Consider the following 19,864-nt stretch of genomic DNA (forward strand, 5'->3'; position numbering starts at 1 on the left):
TGAATAGCAAATGGCAGGATAGTACAACTAAACTAAGATGCTGAAAATGGTAAACATTGTACCTGACACACATCTGAATATTAACAATGTCATTGCGAGGCGGCAGACGTTCATTTAGCTCAAAATACAGCCTCACAGAGCTGATAGCGTGTGTTGTGAGTGATTTCCCTCCCTTGTTTTATTTGAATGATTTGTAGAGATTTTTTTTCTGTTAATCATTTCATGCTACCCTCAGATTTCCCTTGAAAACCACTGTTTTTAATCAAAGCCATAAAGGTTGTGAACCACTGGCAGTATTGTCTGTGAACTCTTGTTTTTAACGGCAGTTATCAGAGTATAGCACACGTAAAGCCTACATGTGAGTCTTTTGTAGATCAACAGAAGCATAATGAAAACCTGGATTCTTTTTTCCTGTAAGAAAAACAAACAGGACTCATCAACAGCTGTCAGTGCGAGTATGTTGAATCAAAGTGGGAAACTGTGTTCGGGGCTAAATCAGCATTCTGCAGAGACCTCTGTGAAACATCCACCTGTTCCTCTATGAATACCAATAAGACTGTCATCTCCGTGATCCAAATCATTCTGATGCTTTATGAGCAGAGACAAAGCGATATCGTTCCTCTCCTCTCCTTAATCCAACAGAGTGTCAAGGAGCCAACGTTTCCAGTTCCTCTGTGTTGCTTTGACGTCAGTGTGTCAGTGCACAGCTGAGCACACAGAATGAAAAGCTGACTTGTGAGTGATGACTCACGTCTTCGCGTAGATGCAAGACTGTACAGTCACTACACATTGCCACACAAGTCACAACGCTTTAAGGCAGGCGCCAGCGTGATACCGAAGACCTCTTTACTGAACGACAAGATTTCTACAGCATGGAGGTTGTTTTGTTACCAAACAGCAAGAGAACAAATCATTTTCCACAAGAGCCACAAGCAACAGAGCCAAAGAGCATTCATTGATAACGTATGTGTACATGTGTGTTTGTATGTGTGTGTGTAAGCTGTTAGGGCAGTGTGACTCACATCCTGTAGACAACCTCTTGTGGGTCCACGCAGAATAATTTACTGTGCTGGGGAGGGAGGGAGAGAGAGAGAGAGAGAGAGAGAGAGACTAAATCCTTTTGTGGCATAGTGACATTTACACATTGAAGGGCAGCTGCCTCATTACATTACAATGTGTGTGTGTGTGTGTGTGTGTGTGTGTGTGTGTGTGTGAGAGCGAGATCAGCTGAAACAATTTCACTATGATTTATTATATTAATGAACTCAACCCCTCTTTAAGTTATTTAAAATTCAAACTAAATGCTAATTTGACTCTCTTTAATCTGTAACAAATTACAAATGCATGTCGGTAGTTCAAATGTATTATGATATTGTCACTATTTTTTTCCCCTTTTTTTCTTTGTTTTAATTATTTCACTTTTTGATGTATCTAGTTTCTTGTTTGTTTGTTTTTATCTTGTTTTATGTTAGTGAATTGGTATGACTATTTTCTTATAAATAAATAAATTTAAAAACAAACACAAAAAACTTCTATTTGTGATCTTTAAGTACCACTATTACTATGACAAACAACTTTTCCCCTTTTGAATCAATTGACAGATCTGTATCTGACAGTATAACATTACCTTCTGGTTATCCTACCAACAGTCGAGTTTCAAACTAAATATGTAGGAAATATGAGGGGTATGGAGGAGTCAATTCTGTTCCATTTTCCAGGAATAATTATTCAATCAAATAGAATAGTTATTTTAAACCATAAAAGAGGTGTTTCGATGACTGGAAAACTCCAAGTGGGAACCCTGATGGACTTTGCAGCTAGCATTGCTAATGGAAAATAAATATGTATTTTGTTGAGCGACTTTAAGCAGTTTGTTTACGTTTAAGTCAAGACTTGATGTATAACCATAACCTGTATCATATATTTACGACTGAGTATTAGGGCAAATAAGAGAACATATTTTATTATTTTAAATTATCAGAATAAAGTCGTAATAATACAAGAATACTAATGTTTTAATGAGAAAAAGTAAATTAACATGAGTGACGTGAGCGCCAACCAATCAATCCTGAGCGCGCCGCTCTTTGTCTCAGTGCAACGTACATCAAGGTAAAGTTTTGTGTTGTCATTTCGGTGTTAAACAGTTTTGCTGGCTGAGCAACAGGCTGACAGTTCTCATAAAATTACAACTTTATGCTTGCAATATTATGATTTTATTCTCGCACTATGATTTTTTTGTGGTGGGGCTTTATTCTCGCAATATTATGACTTTACGTAGAATGCAAGTTTCTATTGGTTCGGTTTGATTCTGGACCTAATATCATGACTTAATTCCGCAATATTATCACTTTTCTTCTCCGACTTTGTGCTCGTAGACCTAATATTATGCTTTATTCTTGTAATATTATGCCTTTATTCTTATTGTAAAATATTTTTTTTTTTTCTTTTTTCTGTTCAAGTTTTTTAATTCAAGCAACATTCATTAGAAACAGTTCTCCCAAGTATATGCCATCTCATTTCAATATATCACTTAAGATCAGTTAATCTTGCACTGACCTATAGTGCAGATGTGTAGGCTGTGACGTGTTTGGTGATTGTTCACATGTGAAAATTCATGTGAGACCATAACGAACAACATCATATGGCAACATTTTGTTTTGTGTATGAATTCTCAAAAACATTGTATCAACTAAGGGCTATGATGTTGGATGTTACAGGGACTGTGATAAACAGATGCAAATCACACTGTTTTGGTTGCATTAAGAAATTAAACTTTAAATATTTTTGGGGCTTTATTGCCTTTAAGTGATAGTGACAGCTGTATAGGGACAGTAATAGGGGATAGGGATGCTACACAGCAAAGGGCCACAGGTTGAAGTCCAACCCACGGCCACCGCAGCAAGGACTCAGTCTTGGTACATGGGGTGCCAGCTCTACCAGGTGAGCTACCAGCCAGGGCACCCCTAAAAAACAACAACTCAGATTTGTGAATGGTGGCGTGTTCTTTATACTATGACAGTTTTCCTAAAATGAGATTTAGAAATAGAAATCACAATATATTGCTTTGCTCACAGTATAATATATTGAGCATAACCCCTGTATCGTGACGCGTATCATATTGCGAGACTCATGCCAATACGCAGCCCTCGTGCTGCTGATGAATAAGTTCAGCATTTAGAGACCTAAAAGTTTTGTATCTTCTTTGTAAATTACTTCAGAAGACACAAGACTTCACTATCATGGGTCAAAGTCAACATGAAAACTGGTTAATTGGTTCAAAAAATAGTCACCACTGATTGAAGGTTGTGTCTTCAAAATTACAAACGAAACTAAAGTCAACCTAAAAAAAAGCTGGTTTGATCTCGGCTGAGTGTGTAAAATACAACACATTACATAATTCAAAGAAGTTTCTTACATTTTACATGAGAATGTCCTTCAACTGAAGATAACAAGAGGCAATTAACAGTAAAATGTACAGATGTACAGATGAGTTTGTGATACAAAAAGAGTTGTGTTGTGGCATCTATCACACACAGACATAATACCACAGATAATATAATAATGACACACATAAATATGTTGTAACAACCTGATCACAGATCGTACAGCTAGCCGCCAGATCACAAGGCACAGAGGAATTCAAAGGAAAGTTGACTTCATGATTATCTAACAAGACTTACCTTCTTTACTGGTATAAACTTCTGATTTCCCTTCAAACTCCTCATGTGCTGCTGCTGCTGCCTTGTTTCCCAGCTATCTTCCTCTGCCTGTATGTGGTCTTAACAGTGTGTGTGACACAGGCGGAGGGAATGTAAACTCTCTGTGCATGTGTCTGCTGTTTTTGTTCAGTGGGACGTGGGTGGTTGCTTGACCCTCCAGCTGCAGGGCAAGGTCACAGCAGAGAGAAACCAGGCCCCTTCTGCCATCTGCTGGTAGGAGCCACACAAGGACCGTGTGTCACACTTCATACGCTGAGTCTGAAGAGAAAGAAAAGATTATGGTCATTATTCCATCGGTTCAATTAGATTTAAACACTGAAAAATGAAACAAGCAGCAGCTACAAAAAGTGACTTTTTACAATTTGAATCATTTTTCTTTTCAATATTTCATTTTACTTTATTTTGACATGATCATTTTGTTTGGTTTGCTACACTAAAAATTAAAGCATTTATCAATAAAATCCTATTTTAAATGGAAAAAACACAGTGGGTGACTTAGTGAATTCTCTGATACAAAGAAGAAAAGGACAAACATGTTGGTGAGTAAATACATATACACATATATAAAAAAATAGCAGTTCATATTACCTTTGACTAATTGAGCATCACAATGGCAACAGGAGAAAGTTCAAAATAACCTTGTGATTTTACTTAGTTACGATGATACCTTAATAACCCGAAAATGTCAGAAAAAAGAGTTATTTGTTTAGTTTTGTTATGTTTTGTTTTGTTTATTATTCCAGTACATAAAAGAAGAATATGATGATGTATATGACAGATACTCAATAAGATAAAACATTCAAAAGGTTTGTGCTTATTTAGTGAAGTCAACCAGAAGTGGGTAAACATTTGCCAAAAAGGCATTACAGCGGGTTATGAAATTAAAGAAATGGACTTCATGTGTCCTACATTCAGATCAGTTATTTTAGATTTTTATTTTTATTTAGTTTTGAATTGAGTTGAGTATTAGTTAGTTCCCAGAGTGGGTTTACACGTTTCCAGTTTTAAATGTTTGCTTTTAGTTTAGTTTTTATGACTTTCAGTGTTGCTTTTGGGATTATATGGGGGCTATTTGTCAAGGGAAAGCTAAGTTAATTTTCATTTTGTTTCAAAAGTCTAGTTTATATTTCTATTTCAGTTAACTAAAATGTTTTTTCACACCTAGTTTTATTTTTTTTGTTTATTATATTAACCTTGGTTAGTGTATAAAAATGGTTCTCAAACTTGTTCTGGCATAGCCACAAACAAAAGTACTAAGTTGTGACCTGTTATAGGACATTGTATACAAGCCTTTGTGGCAACAGTAACTTAATACTTTTGTAATCTTAGTTTCTGGAGAGAAATCGAACTTTGCAAAGTGGTTAGTAACACTTTCAGGTGAGCACGTTGGAGGAAAAACGTCAATACAAATATTCCATCCATATTCAAAGAGTTTCAATTTATTTTTTTTTAAAGAGTTTCAATACATCTATTTAAGTTACCTTATAATTGTCAAAGCTTACACGTGCTGCTAATCCCTATTCAACTTAATCATTACATTCCAAATAGTAATACTGAGCACAAACTTTAGATGAACTGGTAAAGATTTTGACTTGACATAGCAGGAAAAGCACATGTAATACAACTAATAACATTAATGATCGCTCTGTTCCAGCAATGCAGGAATCAATCATGTTATTAGTGACACCTGTGTTTGATAAAATAAATATCATGACAAATATCATGACAAATATCTATACTAAAAGATATACATAAAACTATACTGTGCTATGCTGTAAAATACATCATTACTGTCCCAGTTTGAATGCTTTTTACTGAAGTCTACTATTCAAAACTGAATTGTATGCATTTGAGCACAATAGACATTCATATAATCTTCTTGTTGCTGTGAGCTTTATTTAAAAGTTTTTATTATTATGTCAACCTTGAATGCAATTCACATTAGACACTACAGTTCAGCAGACATTGGACTCTTTGTGACACAGGATTAGAGGCACTCATCAACTAAACTCTGCTGTTGTATGGTTGTTTGATCTCCCAGTCGCTTGCTGAAGTCCAACATTTGTTGGTGTAGGAGTGTGCCGACATGCCCTAACTGCTGTCTCCTGGTTTTCAGATGGCTCAACATGCCACTCATGGCCTCCAACAGAACACCATCGCTGCTCTGACAGTCCTGGGTTAGCAATAAATCCTCTCTCCATGCTTCCTGTACGTTTTCAGACAAGTCCTTCATGTCCTGCTTAAACTGGTGAGTCTCCTGCTGGTATCTGTCTTTGTCCACCCGGGCTCTGCTGGCAGCCTCCGTCATCTGTCTGATACAGAGATGCAGCCTGCTGTTCTCCATGCTGACCTCCTCCAGTTTCACGCTACTGTCATAGATGCTCAACTCCACAGCTTTCAGCTCTGAGGCCTGCGTGTCGAGCGTGTCCATGTAACTCCCTCGCATCTCCTCCAGCTCAGCCTTCATCTCCTCTTTGGGCTGAAGCAGAGAGACGGTTTTCTCCTTCAGCCGCTGGATCGACAGTTCCAGATCGCGCCTCTTCCTCCTCTGCTCGTAGGTCAGCATCTTCAGCCTCTGGTGCCTGGACTCCTCCTCGCTCCACTTTGCTTCCACCTCCTTCAGCATCTCCTCCTTCTCCTCCACCTCCCTCTGCTTCTCCTCGTTGCCCCTCGCGATGCTCTCGGCCTCTGCGGTGCACTGCTCGATTTCCTGACTCTGTTTGCTCTCTATTTGCCCGTACTCTACCTCACACTGCCTCACGTGGCTCATCAGCAAGTCGGCGTCTGTGCTCTGGGGGTGCCGCTGCTGGAGTGCGGTCTCCTCTTGCCGCAGTTCCTGGTATCTCCGCCTGGTGCTGGCAATATCAGAGGTCATTTTCGCCACGTGCTCCTCCTGCTTCCTCTTCGTCTCATCCAAGAGCCTCCTCAGCCGCCTCTTCTCCTCCTCAAAATGGCTGATGTTCTTCTTCTCCGTATCCACGTTACCGCACATCTCTTCCTGATTCCTCTCGAACACGCGCTGGTTGATTGTGTCGACCTCCAGGATTTCTCCGATCTGCTTGTCCATCTCTTTGATCTCCTTGCTGTGTTTAACTATGGAGGCAATGCGCTCCTCCAGCTGCAGCTTGGACCGCTCCAGCTGTTGCGAGACGTGGAAATGCTCTGCCCTGACTTCGTCCTCTTCATTTAGCTGGTGCTTGAATATCTCATAGATTTGAGCCAGGGAGTCTTGACAGTGCAATCTTGATCTTCGGCCATCCTCTATTTTACCCTCCACTGTGATAATGTCCTCTTTAAGACGCTGGATGGCAACGCTGAAGGCTTCCACTAAGTCACACAGCTCTTTCTTCAGCGTTTCTCTCTGCTGCCTCAATTCTTGATGCTTTTGGGTCTCCCCCTCCAGCTGTTTCTCGCACTGGCACCGAGATGCTGTCAGTCTTCGTAAATTGCTCTCAAGCTTGGCTAAATCAATCGTGAGCTTGCCCAGGTGGTCATTGGTTTCTCGTTTCTTGTCGTCGACCCTGTCCAACTCTCCTCTGTCCCGCCTGATCACTTGCTTCTGCTGCTTGATTTTTCCCTCGACCTGGTCCACCTCTCTGTCCAGGTTGCCCTGTTTCACAGCCAATGCTTCTCTCTCCAACACCATGTTTTGCTGCAGTGTTGCTTTGTCCTGTTGGACCGCAGCGACGCAGGACCTCAGCTCCTCTATTTGCTCCTGTGTCCAATCCAGCTGCATCTGCAAGCCATACTTAAAGGTGATTTGATCATTCAGAGTAGCAACGATCTCCACATGCTCAGCCCTCACACGTTCTCGCTCTGGGTACAAGGCCTCGTTTTCCCTCAGGAGGGCTTCCTGCCTCTTCACAGTGTCTTCTTGTAGCTGACAAACTGTGCGGAGGTCTTTGTGCAGCTGCTCTATCTCCTCGGCATTAGATGCCCGGGCTGCTGCTACGTCAGCCATGATTTCTTGGCTCATTCTTTCTCTTATGCTGTTAATTTGGTGTCTCAGCTTGCTGTTTTCTATGGTTTCCACTTCTAAATGTTCATGAGTGGCACGCCGGTCCGCTTCCAGTTCAGTGATGGCAGCAGTCATCTCTGTCAGATGGAGGCTGGCTTCAGGTGAGAAGGGTATTCCGTCCTCTTTGAGCTGCTTGTCCAGCTCCTTTATGTGCTCGAGAGCAACCATGACTGCCGGGAAGTCAGGGACCAGGCAAGACGCCATTTTTATCCGTGTGTGTGTTGTGTTTCTAAGTCTCTGGGTGTCTTGGGGCTCGACGGTGTGTCTGTAGTCTGAAGTTCAGTTAGTAACTTGTGACTGGGGTTGCCGTGGCAACAGCTGCCCCACCACGAAGAAGAAGAAAGCGTGCTACGGCAAGAGAGCGAGGCCACTATGTTGTTAGCAGTGGCTAAACCATGAGCTAATCGACAGTACGTGAAACCAAGTCAGTAAGGTCGGAACTAACCGCAAGAAACTGAGCTAAAGCTAAGTTTAGACAAACAGACAAGTCGGGTGTCCCTCGCATTTGAAGCATGACTATTCCATTTAACTACTCCGTGGGGTCCTACGAGAGAGCCCCTGTCCTGAAAAACACGGCGACATAAACGGTGGAAGCTCACCCACAGCGGGTTTAGTGCTTACCTGTAATATGTAGTTAACTGTTAGCACCAGCCGAGCAGACGTTTAGGAACAACCTGAGCTTCCAAAGATGTGTAAGTTACATGAGCTGAAAACACAAGTCACACTCACCTACTGCAGCTAACGCCTAACTGGGGACGGCAGGAGGGGGTTAGACCAGCCCCGGTGTTGCCAGATTTGAGGATTTCACGTAAATCAGTGAAAAAGGGAGGATGTGGCGCTCTGCTGTCACATGAAGAGTTGTTGTTATGTTTTTTTACATTTGTAAGAGCTTATGGGAATTTCCAGTTGGGAGGAAGGTGGCCCAGTATTCTGAACTTTGTACAATTTGTATTTTCTACTCTCAATGGGGGAAATGTCAATTACAATTCTACAAGTACAGGGCCAGTAATAAAGTTAAAATCAGTATTTCAAGATTAGGTAAGACTGCAGGAGCCACCTTGAGCTCCTTATTGTTACAGTTCATATGTATAGGTATATATTACCACACAGTCTTTGGGGTGCCTGAGGTTCTGGGGCCTGCTTTAGCTGGTTGGGATTCCAGCCTTGGACTTACATTTGTTTAAAGCAAACATAAACTATTCATAGTGCATTTCAGCTGGTATTTTTCTGGGTGAACTATCTTTCTTTAATGTTATTTTAAGAGCTTATTTTCACACACATAGCAACTAATCATTGCTAGTACTGCATAAGTGGGCCTATTAAATACCTGCAGTAGGATACAAGGTTTGACATAGCTCAAACAATATTCAGAATAAAGTGGGCAGGCACATAAAACTCAATTCATGTGGATTCCTGCACACGTTGGTGTGGCTAGAAATAAGCTGGCAGATACAGTAAATATACAAAAGGAGCAACAAGAAAAAACCAAAAAGTGTGGTGGAAACGGTGGAGCATCAACAAGAGAAATGTTTGCAGAGGAGTTCAGGTGATGAAGGACGCACGGCTATTTTCAGGTGTTTAGAAAACACAGGAATTAACAGGAGAATTTAATGTTAGTTGACTGTAATAGTTTAATGTCATAGTACCCAGTCTGATCCACACTCCAATCCAGAAGCTGGCAGTAATGCACCTAAAAGCTGTTTGCCAACCGCCATTAAACAACAAAAGAAGAAGACATTTTCCACCTCTCTAAACAGCGGCGCTGCATCCGGCGGACAGCCTGCAGAAAAGCAGGAAAAGGGCAACAGAAAGATGGATCTTATCAGTAAACCAAGAAGCAAGTCTATCGTGTGGTTGTACTTCGGCTTGAAGGCAGATGAGAAGGGACAACCTTTGAACTCTGGCGAGGCCGTCTGTCGTTTATGCCGAAAAATAGTGCTTGCAAAAGGTGGAAATACCACGAATTTAAGAAGTCATCTGAGACGTCGACATCGTGCAGATTTTTTCGAGAGCACTTCTTCCTCGACCTCTGGAGCTTTGTTTGAGGCTCAAGGTGATTTACCACCAAATTCAGCACTTTTCACTGCGAGAATTGTGAATCTAAAGTGTGCATCAATTTTAAGTCCTATTGCACTACTGCATTCATCCACCCCCTTAAAACTGACAGAATGTAATTGCAGCCGGGCACTATGGGGTTTTATAAACTTGCATTGCATTGGGGAGCAGATAAAGGTGAAACAATAGTCCCTAACCCGGATGCTGTTTGCATACTCTTTGCTAATTTATAGCACTGGTCACATGATATGGTATATCTTGTTTTAATCTTTAATGTTGCAACGTAGAGTTATTTGAGTCTGTTTAGTGTGTCACATCGATGAATGCAACGTTTCAATCCGACCATGCATTGTTATTGTATTTAACACATCCAAAGAGTATATACAATCAAAATAGTTCCTTACGTCGCTTAATTAACACCGCCAGCAAGTTTCTAAGGGTCTGTTTCTTTAAACGGGGGTAATCTAATGTCAAGTTCTTTCACAAATAATGGAATGTACATGTCACAGGTAGGGGCACTGATAACCTGTACACTATACAACACAGAGTTCATTCATGTTACAGTGTTATTACTAACAAAACTTAGCGAAAGAGACGTGTACGCATGCGCAGAGAAGATGCGACCCCAGGACCAGAACTGTTTTACGGCAGTCTCATACCCTTGTTGTTGCCATGGTATCACCTAAACAGCCATGCACCCAGTCTGCTGTAAAGAGCTGATGGAGGTGTTTGGGAAATGTTGGCATTAAAATATCGTTTGTAATGGGATATGCTGCGCGTGTCCCGCTGGTGTGATATGTCGCAAATAACGACAGTTATGCGGTTGGTGCAGTGATTGGTCAGTTTGAGCCGCCATCTTTACCGTTTTAAAATCCCTCTTCTTATCGACTGACCCCGTCTCCTCAATACAGGCTGATAATGACTGTGGTATAATCGCCGTATAGCACCGTAACCTGACTACTCGAGCGGTATCACTCCGCTTTGTTTACATCCTAACACCTGTGCTCGCTTCATTTGACATTTATTACAAAGCACAGCTGGTGGAGCTAGCAGCTAACAGTATGAATGCACACCTGAGGGATTCCCGTGAACATTTGTTTGAACCTGATACGAAAACTAAAGAAGAAATAATTCTGAAAGAAGAGGAAGAGTCACAAGAAGAGGAAGAGTGTGAGGTGAATACCACTGACATTTGTAGACATGCAGTGGTATCAGACTTGGAACTAGACGAACTTGAAGACAGCAGGACTGAAATAAGTAAGGTTACAAAGAAGCAGACGACATGGGCTGTGAATTGCTTCATTGGCTGGCTGGAGTCCCAGGGGCTCCAGGTGGACCTGACTGCAGTGGAGAAGACTGAGCTGAACGGGCTGCTGAGACACTTTTATGGATCAGTGCGTAACAGCAAAGGAGAGCTGTATGGGATCGCTAGTTACATTGCACTGAGGGCTGGGCTCAACCGTTACTTCAAAGAGCCTCCCGTCAGCCGCCCTGTGTGCTTAATGAGGGATGCTGAGTTCACCTCAGCCAACAAGGTTTTCCTGGGAGTGCTCAAGAGAATAAGGAAGTCGGGTCGAGACATAACATCACACCATCAGGCACTGTCCCCCAACGATATCTGCATCCTCAGACACTCGCGTGTGATGGACACCAGCACTCCAAGGGGACTTCTGAACAAAGTCTGGTTTGATATACAGGTACATTTTGGCCGTAGGGGGAAGCAAGCTAACAGGAATCTAAAGCCAGATTCATTTGTAATCAGAAAAGACGAGAGGGGACTGAGATACTGCACTTTATCCTTCGGTGATGAGGCAAAAATTCATAACGAGAAGGACCAAAGCACTATGCTTGAGAAGCCAGGCAGTGAATTCTGTCCCATTACTTCTCTTCTAAAGTACCTCAGCAAGCTCCCAACCAATGCAACAGCCCTTTACTTGCAGCCTAAGAAGGAGCTGACAGATGAAATGTGGTACAGCCACGTACCCCTAGGAGTCAATTATCTGGGCTCAATGCTGGCTCGCATGTGTAAAGAAGCCCGCACGTCAGTCATCTATACCAATCACTGCATCAGAAGCACACCCTTTCACCACCTGTGTGTCACAGGACTGGAGGGGAGAGATCTTATTCCTGTCAGTGTGTGCAGGTAGGATGTGTTTACTCACCACTTACCATCTTGATTTACACGTATTCCATTACACCTGCTGAAATATCATTTTTACAACAGGTCTGAAGGCTCCCTCCAAAGTCACCAGACGCCATCCCTCGGGAGCCGTATGCAGCGGGGCGAGATAGTGCCAGAGAGCGATTCAGCTGGCCCAGCAGGTCTGCCACCAGACAAGTGGGCACCCCTAACAGAAGTTCACTCAAGCGCACACATTCTGCACCACTGCTGCAATGGATTCATTATCTTAGTGATTACAGTCTGAGTGAAATGCTCAGATAAATGTCAGAATGACCAAATGTGATACTGGAAACAAGATGCTAAAGAAACATATATATCTCTTTGGGGGAGGGGTGGGGGGCACAATAAAATTAATCAAAACAAACTAAAAGTTTCTGTCTTTGCTATAAATAACTAATGTGTAAATGTTGTGTTTACTATAATGTAATGCGTAAGGTTGTATAGTAACAATCCCATTCTAATGCAGTAATTTCCTGTGTTGCTTAATTCTATCATCTCGGTTTTGTTACTGAAAACAAAGGAACAGTAAACATGCCTCCTCTGGATTGTCAGTAACAATAACTCACCTTAAATCCACATTTGATTAATTATTTCTGGGGTTTTTTTTCCTCTCCAGGTTTGGATTTAAACCAGGAAGAATTTTTCGAGGATGTTCCGTTTCTCCATACTGCAGCAAACCAAAACTATGTCCCAGACGCTGTGCTGCCGCCGGGAGAGCCGTGGCTTCACGGCGGCCCCTCCCGGGCGGTGCTGTCCCTGCCTTCCTGCCTGTGCCTGTGCAGGGACATTGGGTCTGAGATGTCTGGTTCTGGATCTTCTGGCGAAGAGCAGATGGGAGAGATGAAGGTGTACGCCAAGTGTCACCTTCAGCAAGGAGTCATGTTTGGGCCATTTTTAGGAGAAGTGTGCCGAGGACAAATGCCGACCAACCTCAGATACTCCTGGGCTGTAAGTAGACAGGTTTGAGTGGACTTAAAGAGGAAGTTTTAAGAAAGGGTTGTTGTCTTGTTTTTGCTACAATCACAATTAAAACCACAATGTAACTTGTGGCTTGTGTTGATAAGCAGCAGGAATTCCATATGAGACTGGTCATAAAAATAGTTAACATACACATTGCTCTTGATCTTCAGATCAGGGATGATGCTGCATTTGTCTACGTCGATGCTTCTGATGAGAACAAATCTAACTGGATGAGGTGGGCAGTTCTTACTAACTCAAGTAAAGTTTCCCTCTCAAAGTAGTTCTCTCTTCTGCTTTACTTTTTTGGGTTTTGTTTTTTTGGGCTTTTCTTTAATCACAGCACAGAGATTGGCTCTTACTGGCCTGGTCATAGTTACATACTATAGGTGTTTGCTCTATGTTTCAGGTACGTAACGTATACTAGCAATGAGGAGGAACACAACCTGGTCGTCTTCCAGTTTTACCGTCGCATATACTACAGGGTTTCCCAGCCCATCACAGAGGGAACAGAGCTCAGAGTCTGGATCGGCAAGGATTATGCCACCTTGCTGGGTCTGGGGATGGGTGAGTTTTACTGACTGAAGCATGGAATGACATGATGCAGATCCTCTTTTACTTCCAAGTGGATTTTCAGCGGGCAGTAGACTTTATTTTGGCCAACATCTTATGTACAGGTGCACGATCTGCTTGTTTTCAGTTCCGATCCCTGAATTTTGATACTTGCTGCAATTAAATTGGTAGTATTGTACAATGTCGCACAACGTCCACCCCTCTGAATGTTGGCTTTACACACATGTCTATATTTTCTGTTTTTCATGACTAAAATATGTCCAGACAAGGGACAGCAGGTTCATGGTCCAGCGCAAGCTCCATCTGTACATCTAACTCAAGATAAAAAAAAATTAATTGATTTGTGCTACAACATATTGGCTATGGGGCTTAAAATTGCATTGTTGCATATTTCTAAGTTATAAAACCAACAGACTATGGAGTCTGGATCTGTACGTGGATCAGTGACGTCACCTGACACTGATGTTGGATCAGATCAGTCCCAACTCTAATCTTATGCATTTGTTTTGGGTGGGGGGATGCAGGTGACAATGTGAAATGTGAAGTGGGAGATAAGGAGACGGTTCTACGCCTCCTGCAGGACATCCAATTGGTCACCCTTCCAGAGCCCAGCAGCTCTTCCCTTTGGTCAGACCACAGCCAATCACAGAGCCCCATGCTTGTGATCAGTGACGTGACGACGATGTCAAATCCGGATGCAGCCAGTGATTCAGGCATGATTTCTGGCTCTGTCTTCCCCACCTCCTCCCTGATCTCCTTCCCGTCCCCCAGCTCTCATCCATCTGAAAAGTACGATTTCATGCCTGGAACTGAGAAGCTGCTGAGTAACCCAAACGCCACGCAGAACAGTCCTTGGTACTTTTTTGGGTTTGAGCCTGACCCAACCGGTCGGCCTCTGGACCGGAGCACTGTGGTGTGTAAGCTGTGTGGGGATAATGTGGGCTGTGGAGGAGGAGCAGTGGATCTCCAAAACCATCTGACTAACAAGCACCACATCAGACCACGTGACGTTAACAAGGATCGAATAGGTAACTGTTACTGTCTGCTGCCTGCTCACATTGCATAATAGATAACAGTCTATCAAAGTTACAGTGTTAAAGAAAAGTTCTGGTTTATTACAACTTCAACCTTGTTTTCATAGATCATTTCTATCTGTTCTGATAAATTTACTCACCAGCGTTATTGCTGCTTCTATCTGAGAACATAATTATCAAGATAATTATCCAAGCAGCAGTGCGTTAAGCTAATGCTATCATTGACACATGCTCACAATGTTGATGCTAACATGCTGATGTTTAGCAGGTACAGTTTTTACAGTGTTTATCATCTTATTTTGTGTGTGAGCATGATAACATTTACTTATTTATACTTAACAAAGTACACCATAGCTTGATGGGGAGGTCACTGGTTTTGAAAAAACTGTCCATAAAGTAAAGTATCCGGCAAACTGAAATGTTGACTTCATGGCAAAACCGTCCAATAGTTGTAGAGGCATTTCATTAAAAACCACAAATGTCAACCTCATCGTGGCACTAGAGGTGCTCTGGGCACCATGGATATCTGCACCACATTTCAACAATCCATCCACTAGTTCCTGTCCCTAAAATACAAAAAATGTCCACCTGCAGGTGGTGCTACAGAAAAAGGATCACTAGTTAAGTCTTTATTTCTTAGTAAACCGTTTAATAGGTAAGCTAGTTAGACAGTTGTAGAAACAAGAGTTTTGGTTTTAAACAACTTGAAGCTCTTTTACTCAAAATGTGAGTCAGAAAACTCTTTGTCAAATAAACAAATGTACAGGTTATGATATCTAGTGAAATAAACTCTGTTGTCAAAGGGTTTTTCTTTCTTCTTTTTCACAAAAGGTCAACAACGCTCACAGCCAATGATGGTTAACAGCGGTCTGGTCAGTACACTCCCCCTGGTATTGTCTGCTCATGTGACCGATGCCATCGCCAACTTTCTCATCATGGACCTCCAGCCCCCTGCTCTGGTAGAAGGGGAAGGCTTCAAACAGCTGATCCACACCCTCCTGCCCTCCTACAAGGAGCTGCCTTCACCTTGTCAGCTCGAGAACCTCCTGAAAGAAAACCATACCAAAGGCAAGACGAGCCTGGCTCAGCTGCTGAGGAGGAAAATGGGAAGTGGAGAAAATGAGGAGATATCTGACTACACTGCTCCCATCGAGTTTGAGTCCAGGAGACGTGGGCGACCTCCCAGCCATTGGAGGGAAGTTCCTCACTTTGTCACTTTAAGTGTGGATGTTTGGTTCCACAATTGGCAGGGCAACACTGAGAGGTACCTCACCCTCTGGGCACATTACATAAACTGTGACTTTAATTTTCAGAACCTGGCCCTGGCAACCCAAAGACTGACAGAGAGCGGGGTGAAAGATCACAGTCTTCGAGCACTGGAGGCTCAGGTGAAAGTGATGGCCCAGGAGTGGGGAATCTCACAGCCTAATATGGTCTTGCTGGGAGGGGAGGGAAGGAACAAGATGAGGCCGGGGCCGATTAAGTGTGACAAAAGTGGAGAGGCTGCGGGAAGCGTTCCTCACCCGAACTCCACAACATTTCTTGAGAGGGACGACTCTGTGTCGCCTGAGGAACCACGTGGCTCAGAGCACGGCCATTCTAGTGAAGGACTTCCATCTGTGCCATGTTTCTTCAGCGCTGTGCAAGGCTGCATTGAGGAAGTGATGTCACATCCTGTCATCTCCAAGACCCTCAGCCAATTCCAGAGTGTTCTGTCAACCCTGTTCTTGCCTCCGGCTCAAAACAAAAGCTTGTATCAGTACCACACCCACAGTCTGTTGAAGACCCTGACGAAACAAGAACAGGCAGAGCTGAAGTCATGGGCTCATAGCCGGCCAACTTGGAATAAGCTGTACCCTTTACTGAGCACCCTCATCAAACATAAAAGCTTTCTTTGTGATATGATGAGAGAGATTAAAGGTGAGGGTTTGTCTAAAGAAGACACTTCTTCAGAATCCAGTTCATCTGGCAGCTGCCACGCAAACTCCACGTCCACCACGTCCCCAACAAGCGCTACAACCTTGCGATCTGAATGGAAGGTTCTGGAGGAACTGTGTTCGGTCCTCAAACCTCTGGACGTGGCATGTCGAACTCTCGCCAAAGAGGCATTCCCCCGTCTGTCCCTCATCAAACCCATTCTAACCGGCCTGCTCTCTCGCCACCTCATGTCGCGGCCAGGAGATTCGTCGTCCACCCTGAAGGAAGTGAAGAGGATGATGAGGCGGAACTTGGCAAGCTGTTACGACAACCCTGTTGTCAACAGGGTTCTGTGTGTTGCATGTTCCCTTGACCCCCAGTTTCACGGGCTGGGGTTCATGGAGGAGAAGGTGAGTCGTAAAGTTAAAATGCAGGGAATTGTTCTCTAAACCCTGCCAGTTATTGTTGCTACGCCTGTCCAACTTTCTGTTCTCGCATTACACATGCAATTTACAATGATAGCCGTGGCATATTTGCTATTAAAATTCTTAGTCATTTTTAAGAGTCAAGTAGCCGTATAAGAACTTTGCCTTATAAAATACAGCCTAAAATCCACAGTGTTTAGATATAAAGCACTGTAAGCTGGGATATGAATCTGAACAGGCATTTGATGCCAACTTTAAGTATCTGACAGTTTTCAATACTCTATGGACACATTTTGGTCAGAACCAAGACATTGAGGTTAGATATCCAACTCTATGAACAGCGCTTTCTACTGCAAAGCATAGCCACACAAGTCTGATACTGAACATTTCATTAAAACCAGTATTTTCTTGGGGTTTCCATTTGGTTTAGAACACATATTAATGATTAATATGCATTAAGAGATTTCTGTTTTCCTGCTTATGTCTATTCTATTGGCCAGGAACACTGAATTACATTCACTTTTTAGGCTGCCTTCTTGATCAAAAATTCTTCTATGTAACCTAACTAATCCCGTCACTACCCTCCACAATCATGGTTATAATAATGTGTGAAGTGAAGAATACTCTGGAAGACAAATTAATATATAATGCAATATAATTAATATTAATATTTTTATCTTTGTTTTAATTACTTTCAAGGAGCAGACAGCCACTTTTGACTGGTTGAAGAAAGAGGCTGTTAGGATTGTGAAGGAAGACCGGAGGAGAAGCAAAGGTAAGAAGTATAGCCAGAGCAAGAGAAGCCCCTCACCTGGTTCTCCTGAGTCGGAGAGTGACCTGCGGAGGAGCAAGCGCCTCAAAGATTCCCGCCCAATCAACTTCAAAGAGCTCGTCGACGAAGAGGAAGAGAGCGATACAGGTGAGGCAGATGAGAGCGAGTTGCTGGATCCTGGTTCTCAAGGTGGGCTCTCTGGTATGGAGTTCCTCCTGGGAGACCTGTTCTGCTCCACCCCCAGGAGCAGGCAGAACTCTGTGGAGGAGTCTATAGACATGGAGATGTCTGTCTTCAGAGCCGACAAGGGGACTTCTCTGGGAGTGGAGCCCTTGCAATGGTGGAGGACGAAGGCAGTGCAGTTTCCACTGTTGGCCACAGTGGCACGGGCCTATCTGGCTGCCCCGGCAGTGGCAGGTAACGCTGCACAGGACTTTGTGGCGGAAGGAGCGAGGGCCACGTATAGAAAGAGAGCCTACATTCCACCAGAAAGTTTGGATTCGATCTTGTTCCTACACCACAACCACATGCCTACCACTGAGAGTGGGCAAACAGCAGTGGCACATAATTAGCCTGTTGAGAAAAAAAATGGAGAACAGCACAATATCCCCACAAGGACACAAACAGATGCTATGTTTGGATGCAGTACACACAGAGGTGTTAAGTGTAATTCATTTATTGGGATCAAAGCTTGAGACTGAAGAGAAGAAAGACAAAGAAAATCGGTTTGTACTGTGTATAGTTTGGACTGTTATCCTTCTGATCTACAGTTAACTTTGCTGTGTGCATTAAGTACCTTGTAGCGCCTAGTGCCTTACCTCCCTTGTATACAATCACACAGTAGATCGGTAGGTATTCCTAATTTTTATTTTTGATCCTTAATGCTCATTTTTAAACGAATGTGTGTAACTGTGATTACAAGTTTGTGGATTGTTTACTACTACCTTTGCTTATGCACCACGTGTTTTATGTTATTAACAGTGTTGGGCAGTAACTCATTACTAGTAATAATTTTCCTTTTCCCAGTAACTAGTAGTGTTACTCCTCCATAAAATAATTAGCTACAATATTACTTTCGTTGTCACCCTCCCCTAATTTTTTTTTTTTTTATGATTAACAGTTTATTGGCTTAAAATATTGGTTCAAAATAGAATGTAAGGAAGACATAGCGCGATCATAGACAAAAACTAAACTAAAAATACATTTTATTAAAAAAAAAGAAGACAGTGAGTACTTGAGTTTACAACCTTGCCTGTATATAGGTACAGTATTCTATCAAAATGTATCCCTCGTGTTTTCTAGTTAAATGCTCTGTTTATGAGCCAGAATGCCATTAAATGTCCAAAGTGTAGGAATGATACTTTCCCCATTTCAATTTGTTCTCCTCCACTTTATCAAGCAACCTATAGGACAATTGTTCTAGGGCAGCTAGCTGACCAAGAGAGGTGTGCCACAAAGATAGTGCTGGTGCAGAGGAGGCTTTCCATTCTTTGACCAGAAGTTTCCGGCCTAACATGAGGAGAGTATGGGTCCAGTTAGAAAGTGGAGGTGTCAGATCACTTAATGCAGAGGGGTGTCACCCTCCCTTAATTTGAAATCCAAAAATCCAGTCACATCTTTGGATTCATTTTTATGATAATGATATTTGTTATTGTGGAGGAAACGAGTTTGGAAGATGGAAACACTTACAATAGGCAGCTAGAAATATTCCATTACTTTGATTGAACTAACAAAACTGGATTGTAATTGTTGTAAGTGAACTTTGGGGAAAAGGACACCATTACCAATTTTTTGGGGAGTAGCAGAAAAGTAATATAACTAGTAGTGTAACTAATTACTTTTGGCAGGGAATAATAACTAAAGTAATTAGATGACTTTTTAAAAGAATAATCAGGAATATAAATTTTGAGTAACTAACCGAGCACTGGTTATGAATCAGTATATTGTGAAAGAAAACTCCAAAGACCAGTTATTAGAGTAATGCTGCCTTTTGTCAGTAGATTATTAATGGAACTACAGTACTACAGTGGATGAAGCTTATTAGCATAATGTCTGTATTGTCTTAGACTGTGATGTTCGTATTCATGTACATGCAGAATAAATGTTTTTTTGTTTTTGATGTCTTACTGTAATACTGTAACTGTAAATATGCCTGTCACATACTTTTTTAAATAAAATATATTACCAATGGAGCTAATTATGCTAATTTAAT

General features: G+C 42.3%; 2 protein-coding genes across 5 annotated transcripts; one reads left to right on the forward strand and one right to left on the reverse strand.

The window, feature by feature from the left end:
• Window positions 1-5,136: 5,136 nt before the first annotated feature.
• ccdc175 (coiled-coil domain containing 175) lies at window positions 5,137-8,345 on the reverse strand. The gene has a single exon (XM_051386347.1). It carries the CDS (start codon window positions 7,939-7,941, stop codon window positions 5,707-5,709), a length of 2,235 nt encoding a protein of 744 aa, XP_051242307.1. The 5' UTR covers window positions 7,942-8,345; the 3' UTR covers window positions 5,137-5,706.
• A 1,085-nt stretch (window positions 8,346-9,430) lies between these two features.
• LOC127355452 (uncharacterized) lies at window positions 9,431-19,844 on the forward strand. 4 transcript variants are annotated; one of them, XM_051386343.1, is made up of 8 exons: window positions 9,651-11,935; window positions 12,017-12,114; window positions 12,591-12,922; window positions 13,105-13,169; window positions 13,341-13,498; window positions 14,029-14,532; window positions 15,370-16,865; window positions 17,580-19,844. In XM_051386343.1, exons 1-8 carry the CDS (start codon window positions 10,854-10,856, stop codon window positions 18,222-18,224), a joined length of 4,380 nt encoding a protein of 1,459 aa, XP_051242303.1. In that variant the 5' UTR covers window positions 9,651-10,853; the 3' UTR covers window positions 18,225-19,844. The 4 variants fall into 4 exon arrangements, with proteins under 4 accessions (XP_051242305.1, XP_051242303.1, XP_051242304.1 ...); XM_051386344.1 differs by having other exon boundaries at window positions 17,586-19,844; XM_051386346.1 differs by having other exon boundaries at window positions 9,653-9,790.
• The last annotated feature ends 20 nt before the right edge of the window (window positions 19,845-19,864 follow it).

Source organism: Dicentrarchus labrax, unplaced genomic scaffold (assembly GCF_905237075.1).
Source record: "Dicentrarchus labrax unplaced genomic scaffold, dlabrax2021, whole genome shotgun sequence".
Lineage (NCBI taxonomy): Eukaryota > Metazoa > Chordata > Actinopteri > Moronidae > Dicentrarchus > Dicentrarchus labrax.